At 37.2% G+C, this 12042-nt stretch overlaps 1 protein-coding gene across 1 annotated transcript in view; it reads left to right on the forward strand.

The window, feature by feature from the left end:
* LOC144017967 (CUB and sushi domain-containing protein 1-like) overlaps positions 1–12042 on the forward strand; it is a 454419-nt gene that overhangs the window by 189750 nt on the left and 252627 nt on the right. Inside the window, exon 4 of the mRNA XM_077519995.1 lies at positions 3059–3171. Within this exon, the coding sequence (XP_077376121.1) occupies positions 3059–3171 (113 nt within the window). The remainder of the gene's footprint in view (positions 1–3058; positions 3172–12042) is intronic.

Consider the following 12042-nt stretch of genomic DNA (forward strand, 5'->3'; position numbering starts at 1 on the left):
AAAAAAAAACCCAAACAAAACTTATTTACACGTTATTGGGAGCAAATGAGTTAAGAGGGCCGCTTCAAAATGTGGGTTAAATGTGTATGCGTGTTGTTTTTTTTACAGCACTGTCCTAAAAAAAAAAAAAAAAAAAAAAAAAAAAAAAAAAAAAAAAAAGAATCACTTTATCATCCATTTTCTATACATACCGCTTGTCGGAAATGAGCTTGATGCATATATTTTAGGGGGAATTTTTATCCTCATTATGCTCTTTATGATCATTCCAACAACTACTTCTAATTTAATGCAATGCAATACTTGTCAGTGTTTTGCTTGGCGACTGCAACACAAGCACAAATCAATCTGCTTGCATGAAAGATCAAATGCATTCTGCAAGGTTTATTTAGCTTCTCGTGGCCATTTCAGAATATTCAGTCGGGAATCCCTTCAACGGGATCTTTGTAATGCATTTATAATTAGCAGGCTTATTCCCACCTCCTTTTTAAATGGTTACGCTCCTCATCTTTAAAGGGAAACTAATTTCAGTCAATTGTGTCTTCACCGTCACTCATGCACTTTACTACTTAGAGGAAAAGTAGCAATGATTGCAGTTTACCGTCGATCAACAGAGATCATTTGACAACCAAAATACTTGAAGTGCTCCATATCTGGGAACTGTTTGTCAGATTTGCAGGTGCTTATTGCACCGCTACTACTAGTCAGCAGTGTAATTCATATAAGAGCACAAAACATAATTATTATACAACCAGTTCAAAGCTGAGCATTATTTGCTTTCCAAAAATTCATGTTTTTTTTTTTGTCATTCCAAACATTCACAGTTTTCCCACAAGTTCATATTTTTTCCATCCCAAAAAAATCTACATCAATTTAAAAGTTAGTCATATTGTTCCGATTCAATATTGTACATTTTTCCACATTTCATAATAATTCAACATTTTTTTTACCCAAAAATTCCCCATTCATTTCCAGTGACACATTCAATCATTTGTTCTCATTCTACATTAGAAAAATGTTGAGCTCATTCAATTCACCTCAGGAAAATTTTTCAAAATTTCCAATATACCACAAATTCCATGTTTCATTCATACCACACATTATTATTTATCCTAATATAATTAAACAGAATTTCATATCATTCCACATCATTTATTGTCTTTTGATATCTTTCCATATTTTTCACCCACACGTTTCACATTTTCATATTTTTCTAATAGTTACAATTAAATATGATTCCATATATGTCTTTTGTATTTTTCAATGTCATTCCATATCATTCTCATTCCACATTTTTCACCAACATATTGCACATTTTCACCACTACCATTCATGATCCTTCTATACCGTTTAAAATATTCAATATGATTCCAAGTCATTCAATACCATTCAACATAAGTCCATATCTTTCAACAACATTCCACCTCATACATTATCATTCCATATTCGTTTTTTATTCCGGTTCCAATGTAATTTCAATGTACAATGTTTTCATTTGCGTTTGTCATGGAACCTGCTATTGCATTTGAATGGTTTGGTTGCGTACAATTTCTTCCATATTAATATGTTTTGACTTTAGTTCTCCACAAAACATTTTTCATTGACTGTACATTAATTTTGCATCATTATCCAGGCAGTTTCAGCCCTCTCAGTTTTGTTGTTTCTTATCTATGAATTGTCTGTCCCCTTCCTGCTCCCCCAATCGTTCAGTCGTTACCCCTCTATTAATCTTCAGATGGCCATTACAGATTCCATTACAGGCTAAAACTCATATTTTTGTATCAGAGATTGGATTTGTAGCATCATTAAGCAGTGCAACTCAATGTTAAATGCAAACTCCTTTAATTACTGTTTATTTGTGTGCATGTCAGGGGTGGCTAACAGATTTTAGTGTTCAGTTTTTCAAAGCAAACAGCAGGAGGCCGAAGCCTTAAAGGTGGCGAACGAAGAAAAAAGGTCTTGGTGGAACGGACAGCACAGATGTCAGGCTTGGGATTAAGCACAATGTCAACAAGTAAACCAGGGGTGTCCAAACTTTTTCATTTGAGGGCCACATACAGAAAATCAGAAGGATGCAAGGGCCACATAATGTTATGAAGAGAAATTGTGTTTAGTCCGAAAAATTGTACAAATAATTTGATTTGTGCTTTTGCATATTTAGAAAAATGCTACAGTATATAAACCAATTTATTTGTAATATGGCAGTCGGGTTATTATAGTTTGGGAATTTTTCATTTTAGTTCTTATTAGTTTTCAGGGTGGTTCTTTTAGTTTTTATTAGTTTAGTTCTTTAAAAAATGCTTAGTTTTAGTTTAGTTTGTTAGTTTCAGTATTAGTTTTAGTTTTAAAACATTTATATTGTGTGCAATATTTAAATAAAACAGCATGGGAGCGATGTCATCTTTTGGTGCTTTTCTATTGGCTGCTCCTAGATGACGTCACTGCTGCGTGACATACTTTCAAACGGCATTATTCCGGTTTATATCAAAATAAATCTACTAAAAATCACATTTAAAATCACCCCCAAAGACTCATGCATGAAATTAATTACCAAAGACTAAAAGGAAGGACATTTATTCTATAATTAAAGTTATTTTTCAGTTCGTTTTGTAAACATAAAATGTAGTTTCAATTAGTTTTCGTTTTTTTAAAAAGCATTTTCGTTTTTATTTTATTTCAGTAACAATATTGTTTTTTTGTTTTTGTTTTTTTCATTAGTTTTAGATAACTAAAATAAACTTTTAATGGCACCTGTTTTTCTATACCCTCCCTTCTTACTTTGACCATCTCCAAACATTTTTGTTTTGTTTATTTTATTTGAACTGAGTCAAATGCCATTTTTTTAGCATATGTCGCGGGCCACTGAAAAGTGGACGGCGGGCCGCAAATGGCCCCCGGGCTGTAGTTTGGACACCCCTGAAGTAGACAAACCCAAATAGTTTATACCAGGTTGGCGACCACTGGTATCTACTTCAAAGATTTTCAAATTGTTTTCTGGAGTGAGCTTGCTTGCTGTTTTGAAAATAATTTTCACCATTTTTTTTTTCTCTGTGTTTTGTAGGTTGTCGGGGTTCTTGCTGCCTTCTCCTATAGTCAGCACTGGATCTATATTAGCCTTGTGGTTTACCACCGATTTCGCCGTCAGTGCACAGGGCTTCAAAGCCGTCTACGAAGGTAAGACCACGTTTGAATTCCGTGTGGAAATTGGTCGAATCGAGTTGCGCATTTTGTGCGATTATTGAAGATGGGGACAATGTGTCACCTGCAGTTAATACCACAGTCAATATGGCTGCACTGGCCACAATATTAGGCACACCTGGCACAATATAATAGCATCCAGGAAACTATTTTTGTGGTAATAAAAATGAAGAGGCTAAATTCCCTATGAGTTAGGGCTGCACAATATATCGAAAAAATATCGATATCGCGATATTGGCCCTTGCAATATGCATATCACAAAGGCATGCAATAAGTTTTATATGGAATTTTATGCTTTTTATATGAATTTGACCAGTCATATGCTAACTAAAATGTGCATCGCCATCCAATAGTTTAAAATTATTCAGACATAATTACAATTAATTAACTAAGATTACATTAAGGTTGCTTATTTTGCCGCGTTAAAAATGTTTTTCTTTCATTAGATAATAAAAATGTAATTTCTTTAGGTACATGTTAAATATCACAATAATATCGATATCGCTATGTTCAGCAAGTATATCGCATATCGCATGTTTTTCCAATATCGTGCAGCCCTACTATGAGTGATTTAGGTTTGTGGTTGCATCCATGTTTATCTGTACCACATCATAGTTTGAGATGTTTCTATTATGTTTCTTTTTTTTTTTTTTGGTCTAAACTCTAAACAGTATGGTAGATCTTCACGTCTTTTTATACCAGAATAGTTTTGCTGAACAAAAGCAGAGTTTGATACTCCCTCTTTTGATATTTGTATTGAGATCGATGTTTATTGGTAATGCAGTTGGACAGAATGAGGTTTGAGAGGGAACTGACAGAGAGGAAACGAGCAAAAAAAAACAAAAAACAAAACAGCAAAGAATAATAACAGGAAATAGGAGACGAAAACAACAATAATAACCGAGGACTTATTTTTTTTATCTACATGTGAACTGAGAAGATACCCTGTGAGGAAGGGACACAACAAAGAGCAAATAAGACATGACAGGACAGGGATAATGAGCCAGTATGCTGGTGTGTGGTTCGAGTCATCGGATGACATGAGCCTAGTGAATACTCACCTCCCGCCCCATTACTATGATCACCAGGTACCCGACTGGCAATCATTTTCCCTGTCAATATTTTGCAGTTCAACGCCATTGCAAATGACTCGAAATTTAAGCAAATCATTTTTGCAATCCTCCTGTGTTTGCCTGAGATGAAGAAAAAAAAAAAAAAAAGAGTGAGACATACATTGACTTTGGTGTTGGTGCCAGTCCTCGGATCAGAGGGCAACATCTCATGTTGAATAGGCTATATTTTCCCCGGGTGGAGGATGCAAGTGAGCCGGGGCTCTGCTGGTGATTTATGAGAAAAGCTGCCCATGTTAATGATTCTGTGTGGGCGACTCGCAGCTCGCCGCTGCTGTCTTGGTCTCCTCGGTATCAGTTGGAGCCGGTGTGAGTGTTTACACAGTGTAAATGTAAGGCTATCTTGTCATATTTGCTTGGGTGTGGTTTTCATTGCTGCACCGAGGTGTGCGTCAGTTACCAAACCAGTACACAAGCAGCAACACTGTTTCATATTGGCGTGTCTGTCGGCGCTCAAAGGTTCAACCTGACCTTTTGGAGACACGCGCTTGTATAACAGGAGTTCATCTATGAATAATGAGCTCCAAATATCAAAGAGAAACTAAAGTGACCGTCCATACGATATATATATATATATATATATATATATGTGTAGCAGTTACTCAGTACTTGACTATTCTTTTCAGCGAATACGTTTTTACTACTACTTGAGTAAATTTTTTAATGACTACTTTTTACTTTTATTTGAGTAATATTATTTTGAAGTAACCCCAGTCTTACTTGAGTACAATGTTTGGCTACTCTACCCACCTCTGTACTTAGTCCAATGTAAATCTGATGCGTTATTATTTATTATATAGGGATGTAACAATATCGAGATGTCGCAATGTTAAAACTGCCACAATATTGTCGTCGTCACGTCACAGTATCAAAGAGCAGCAATCTGTTAAAAGAATGTCAGGTTGATTTCCATTCGTGCAGTTCTAGCACCCTCTGCTGGCTAGTTTTACTTAGTGCTGTTTAATTTTCAAAGGCATGTTTTGGCCCTTCAATCTCATTCGGGAAATTTTGCCGAGGTGCAAAGTAAGTTTGAAGCTGTTCCTGAACTATTTGGAGTATCAGCATAGTATATATATATATATATATTTTTTTTTAAGAATGTTTGCCCGCCTTCCTAATATCCTTTCACTTTTATATATTTAACACTGTGAATAAAATATTGTATATAAACTCTTTTACCAGGAATTTTGCACATTGATATTGCAGTCACCATTTTCCAACTCGACTGAGTGCCTTTCAAAGCTTGACATTTCGACTAAAGTTAAACAAGTCCGTCATGTTTTGGAAGGAGACCAAACTGAATTAGCCGTGTTCACACACCGCTAATAGAAAAAAAGCCTCAGAGAGGTACATAGTCTGGTGGTAGTGGAGGAGATACAGCGTAAGGACGAGTGCCTTAAATGAAACCATAAGTAATGGAAAGCAATCCCTCACTGATAAAAAGCCAAGTTTGCAAAGCAGCCCTGCAAAGACAAGATAATCATCAATTAATTTGGCCCCGAAGCCAGAGGAGAGCAGTGGGAGAGAGGTGTGAATGGAGACGTTCAAAATGAGAAGGGGGATGGCTGGGAACATGAGGGAAGCATGGAGACGCGCAGAGGGGATTGTATCTGTCTGTAATCAGACATTAGGGCGAAAACTCAATATTAATAGATCAGAGGGGGGGTAAATGCCGTGAACATCATCATCATTATCAACATCAAACATAATAGTAGCAGCAATTTTGTATCCTGATGTAATGGCACAAAGATCCAATGGGGATTTGTGTCACATGCAATCTTCCCATCTCCCTCAGCTCTTTCTTTTAAAATAAAACGCTTGGAAAGTTAAAAATAGAGATAACGGTAATACTGTCGTGTATATTAGTAATGTTGATGTGTTGCGTCATGTCCCTCTCAACTGTTTTTCCAAGTTCAATCTGGAAAATTAAACACTTGTTTTGCCTTTCATGGAGCCAAATACTAAAACATATAAATATTTATACCTTTAGTAAAAGATTGCCTCTCTTCAAATGAGTTTCAAATTGTCGCTTAGCAACAAGGACCAGTGCCAGAACTCCCCCTGAGCATTTGTTAAGTGCTACTACGTAAAAAAAAAAAGTGCAAAGGCAGCGCCAGGACTGTCCCACACTGAGGAAATATTGTACAACTTGCAACATTATTTGTGCTGCTGCTAATTTAAAAGCTGTTCTCACACACAGGACGAATCTTTGCAGATTCCCAAATGGACCAAAAGAGTTTTAAATGGCTCACAACTTATCACTCCATCCATTTTCTATACGGCTTTGAGGTCACGGGACTCATCCCGGCAAGAGGCAGGATACACCCCGGACTGGTCGCCGGGCGTTCTTGGGGCTCATATAGACAAACAACAATTCACATTCACACTTTATGAAGACTTTATGAAGCTAAAGAAACAAAAACTCCACATAGAAGTGTCACAGTCGATATTTGAATCCCTAACGACAGAACCGTGAGGCAGATGTGCTAACCACTAGCCCCACTATGCTGAGTCACTATTTAATTTCGTATCATATTACCTCTTATAGAGAAAGATAATGTGCACAATTATTGTGTTCTTCCTAACTACATTAAGAACGATAATAGTAATTAATTCCCAAATAATGGCTTTTAACGTGTCTAATTGGCCAACATGCATTAAGAGCTGTTTAAATGGCTAAATGTGATTAATTTGGCATTTCCATGAAGGACATTTTATTGTTCTCATTTTATACAAGTATTAGAACAAAGCTGCATGATATTAAGTACAAATCGTCAATAATTTTGTTGGTGCATTTCACTTTCAGTTTGCTTGTGGGCTGATTTAAAAAAAAGAAGAAAAAAAAAAGCTCTACTATTGTTTTAAATTGTTTTTAATGGGTTTTACATGGGAAGTGTTTTTAGAAAACTAAAAACGCTAGAATTGAGTACTTTAGTCTATTATGTAGTTTTATTTCCACCCATTATTCATTATAGTATTATTTTCTTTCTTTCACGAGTATGGACTCATAAATACGTACTCGAAACAGCTTCCAAATCTTGCTGTCTTGATGTACAGCTTTGCACCAATACTGGCAAGCGCCTCGCACAGTCACGACTCCTGAATGCAAAAGGATCGCAGTTTCCTGTTGTGGGAATTTGGGTCCTTCGACATGTTGTTACGCATGAAACAAGCTTTTCGTCTGTAGTTTTTTCTGAAGATTCCAGCCAGATACTTTTCTTGGTGGTTTTTATTATGCACACTTTCATCTTTACCAATCTCAAAGGGAAGGGAATAATCATTTCAGAAGACTGCAGTACTTAAATGCATGTTTTGCCATATGGGATGCTGGCAGAGAGACAAAACCATATTTAAAGGAGGGGCTTTGATTTCGGTTTTCTTAGGAAGGTATTTTGTAATAGTGTCACATGCTACAGTGTTATTTTATTCAAGCTATAGTCTCCAGTCTGCCGTGCCTCGAGGCATCAATTATTAAAATTTTAATATTTAAATATGCTCTCTGCTATTGTGGAATTCGGATTGTTGTCATGAATCCCAAAGATCACCTGACTGTGGTTCTTCCTCAGTCTCAATCGGTTTCTTTCTTTGTATGCATTTCGCTGAATCTAGTCGGTAAATGAGGAACTAATAATAATTAATAATGGCCTAAATAATGCCACTGCTCACTTGGGTTGATATTGGTCACTTTGCAGTTCTGTTTATATTGCAGTTGTGTTCAAACATTGATTCAAGCTGAAAATGGAATTAATTTCCAAAACATTTGGCCATGACTCTGAATACTGCAACATGACGACTGTTATGTTCTGGGGTTGGATCCCAAAAATGCAGACACAAATAAGATTCTAACACTTTATTCGCATAACATCAAGAGGCGTGGAACTAACTTGACTGGACCAGAAACAACGAAGAAGGCATCATGGAACCAGAGGCATGGAACTAGGTTGGGCAGAGGAACAGATGAGCTGGTGGCCAGACGGACAGAGGAATAATTCGGCACACTTCTCTGTCTGACTTATATAGACTGCGAATGGATCTGATAGGCTGAGGCCAGACATGTGGCTAACAGGACTGACATGGAATTATCTGATTGGCTGTTGACCAGATAAAGAGATTCAAGATTCCTGACATCACATAGCTTCTGACTTCACATAGCTTCTTATCAGTTGAAACGAGTTGCTGGTTACATGCTGATTGATTGCATCAGTTCAAATCAGACACTTGACCCCAAACAAAACACATTCATGTCAACTTCACTTCATCACTTGTAGCACAATAATAAACAGCTGGAAAGAATTGTTGAAATGTTTTGTGCTTTTTGACTTTGTGTGACATTTCAGTTGGTGATTGTTCCCCTCTTCTGAGGATGACAAAAGGCGCTTTGACCTTTAACGTTTGCTTCCTGTCCATGACAGTACTGTCAATCAAAAAAATTTAAAACATTGTCCATTTTCTATTACAAATTTTAAACTGAGATTTTTTTTTCATGCATAACCGCATCTTCTTGTGTGCAAACATCAAAATGATCACAAACATTACATTCTTATCTACATAGTCTAAAGGTGCCGCAATTATTGCCCCGGCTTCTTCCAAACATTCTTTAACTACTTGGTGCAGTTTAATGCGACTTTTCTATGTCAAGCTTTTAACGATTCACAATGGCGACAACCTTCATTAGGCAGGAGAATTATTAAGCTTGTCGATTTGTCAGCAGCAGCACCGCCGCCATCTGCGTGAGGGAAAATAAATTCATTTGGACTTGCTCTTGATTAGCTCATTGAGGGAATATTGGAAGGGGTGTGCGCTGCGATGCAAGCGGTCATCTGTACAAATATGTTGTTAACTCTTTGAAGTGGTTTGCTGCAAACGTCATATGATGGTTATGATCAGTGCTTTGATGTATGCGAGCAGATGAGAACACGCTTCCATGCATATCATATATGAGAAAAAAAAAACAATAATAAAATAAGGTACACATTAAATTTTGACACAGAAAAAAAATGCTTGGCAAATTTGAGTGATAAAATAAATAAATAAATAAATAACCACAAATATATGATGCTTCAAAATTGTGAAAAATCAAGCAGGTGTCTGCTGTCTCGTCCAATGAGTTCTAATTTCAGTCTTTTCACATTTTCAGCAGTTTCACTATGCAAACAACTCTCTGAATTCACTTTCCAATGTTTTTCAATATTCAATATTTCAATATTTATTCATTTTGTCATTGTGCAAATAACATGGTTATAAACAACAACGACATATCGTTATGAGCAACAAATACTGACGTAATGTATAATATAATTATAATATAATAATATAATAATAATAATATATAATATATAGAAAATATATTTTCAAGAGTCTACTGCTGAGCCCATTTGAACGTTGTTTACCAAAATAGCAGCACCTACCAAGTCCCTCAGATCACATCAAGTGTAAAGTACTACCTGCGGCTACTCAAATGCTGCAAACTAAATATGATCTTACATTATGTAGAGATGGCAAATATCTGCCCATGAGTGGTCCCAATGGCACTATTACTGCGATAATGTATACTGTAATTTTGCTCCCATTTTTATGTTCTGTTTGTTTAGAATAGTTACGCCCAGGATGCCTCTCTGGAGACTGTCTTGGTTCTTAAACTTCTTACGGTCCCATTGCTTTTTATGTCATAATCCTTTTCTTTTGTTTTAAATAGTAGTGTCATGTGTTATGTTCTGGATTAGGATCCCCCAAAAAACGCAGACACAAGATTTTAACTCTTTATTCGCATAACATCGAGAGGCGTGGAACAAACTTGACTAGACGAGAAACAACAAGAATGTACGCTATGAGACGCTAAGCTAACATGGGCGGAGTTGCACAGAGGAACAAAGGTAATAAACATGCTTATATAAACAGCGAATCGATCTGATTGGTTGTGGCTAGTGGGTAACAGGACTGACATGGAATTATCTGATTGGCTGTTGACCAGATAAAGAGATTAAAGATTCTTGACATCACATAGCTTCTGACATCACATAGCATCTTACCAGCTGAAACAAGATGCTGGTTACATCAGTTTAAAACAGACACTTGACCACACTGTCATGACCCAAACATAACCCTTGCATAACCCAAACATAACCCTTGACCTCAGTTCAAAACAGACACTTGACCAGGCGGTCATGACCAAAACATAACCCTTACATGACCCAAAGATAGCTCTGGCATGACCCAGTCATGACAGTACCATGACCCAAACATAACCCTTGCATGACCCAAACATAACACTGTCATGCCCTTGCATGACCCAATCTTAACCTTGGCATGACCCAGTCATGACATCATGCAAGAAATGGGTTCCGTTCCCATTCAGAGATGGTGTTGTGAGCAGTCCAAGGTGTATTGCTCATTGCATGTTTCTGATAATATCAATTTGAAAATTGGATCTCAGGGCACCACTGTAAGATATTACCACTTAGTCAACATTCACAAAGAGAAATGTTTCCAGAACACATCATTCACCCACTATATTTTTAGTGTGCTGACATTTTGAGTCTAAGCTCCAAATGTGTGCTTTCTAGTTGGAACTCCCAAATCATTATCAGGGAAAATCCCCTTAATCCCTCTTCTGTGCAGGAAATAAGAATGTTGCTAACATGAGGACGGCATTGTCAATAGTCACTTTATTGGGGAAAATAATCGCTGGACGGGTCAGAATAGTCAGCAAAAATAACAATATCTGCCTTACGCTATCCATGCCACGTATATCTGAAATGGTTGGCAGCATAAAATTGGAACTTGTGTCAGCTGAAGCATGTATTGTAAATTCAGTCATAGTTGGTTAAATAAACACACTCAACTCCGCTGCTGCTTTTGCTGTTCAAGTATTCTGGACACTGAGTCTAAAATTGTTTTCCATGCCAGCGGAGTCAGCAGGGGGCGTTTCTTGGCGCAAACAGATCGTTAAACCTGAGGGGGGAAAAGTACAAAGGGATTTGACAACTTTGATGATCAGATCCCGCTACATATTTGTCGAACTGTGTGTGTATATATCCGGCTGTGTTGGCGGACACTTGCAACATTAAACCGTATCGACTGCGACACAGTAGGACGGCGTGCACGGGGGGGGGGGGGGGGGGGGGGGGGCGTGTCACGTAACTGTTGTTTCTGTTGCCGGTAGTTGTCGGTTACATCGATCAAGGCTGCAATGTCAACCGTCCAACTGTGTGTGTGTGTGTGCGCGGGTGTGCATTTGTGTGTTAGGCCAAAGGTGAAGCCACACTACCTTTTGAGTCTGTGCCAACTCTCTCTCTCTCTCTCACTTACCTGTAGCAAGAGCGATAAAGTGGTCATCAACCTTGTCTGCTGACAAAATAGTGAAATCAATCAGCATTTTCTGCTAGTTTTTTATTTTTTTATTTTTTATTTTTTGACTGTTTGGACCAATAGGACAATACGTGACCGAGCATTTTTTTTTCATATTTCACAGTGCTGTTTTTATGGACAAGAATAAAGGTCTGAAAAGTTTATATCATGAAACCAGTCACACTTTGTTTTCAGGACTATTTTCATTGTCATTTCCATTCATGCATGAATTGTAACTTCTGCAATGCATCCATCACAGCAGTAATGTACGGTGTTCCCTTATTTATTGCTGGGGTTACGTTCCAAAAAATACCCACATCAAGTGAAATCCGCGAAATAACAACATTATTATTTTTTTTTTTACATTTAT

Source organism: Festucalex cinctus, chromosome 4 (genome assembly GCF_051991245.1).
Source record: "Festucalex cinctus isolate MCC-2025b chromosome 4, RoL_Fcin_1.0, whole genome shotgun sequence".
Classification (NCBI taxonomy): domain Eukaryota; kingdom Metazoa; phylum Chordata; class Actinopteri; order Syngnathiformes; family Syngnathidae; genus Festucalex; species Festucalex cinctus.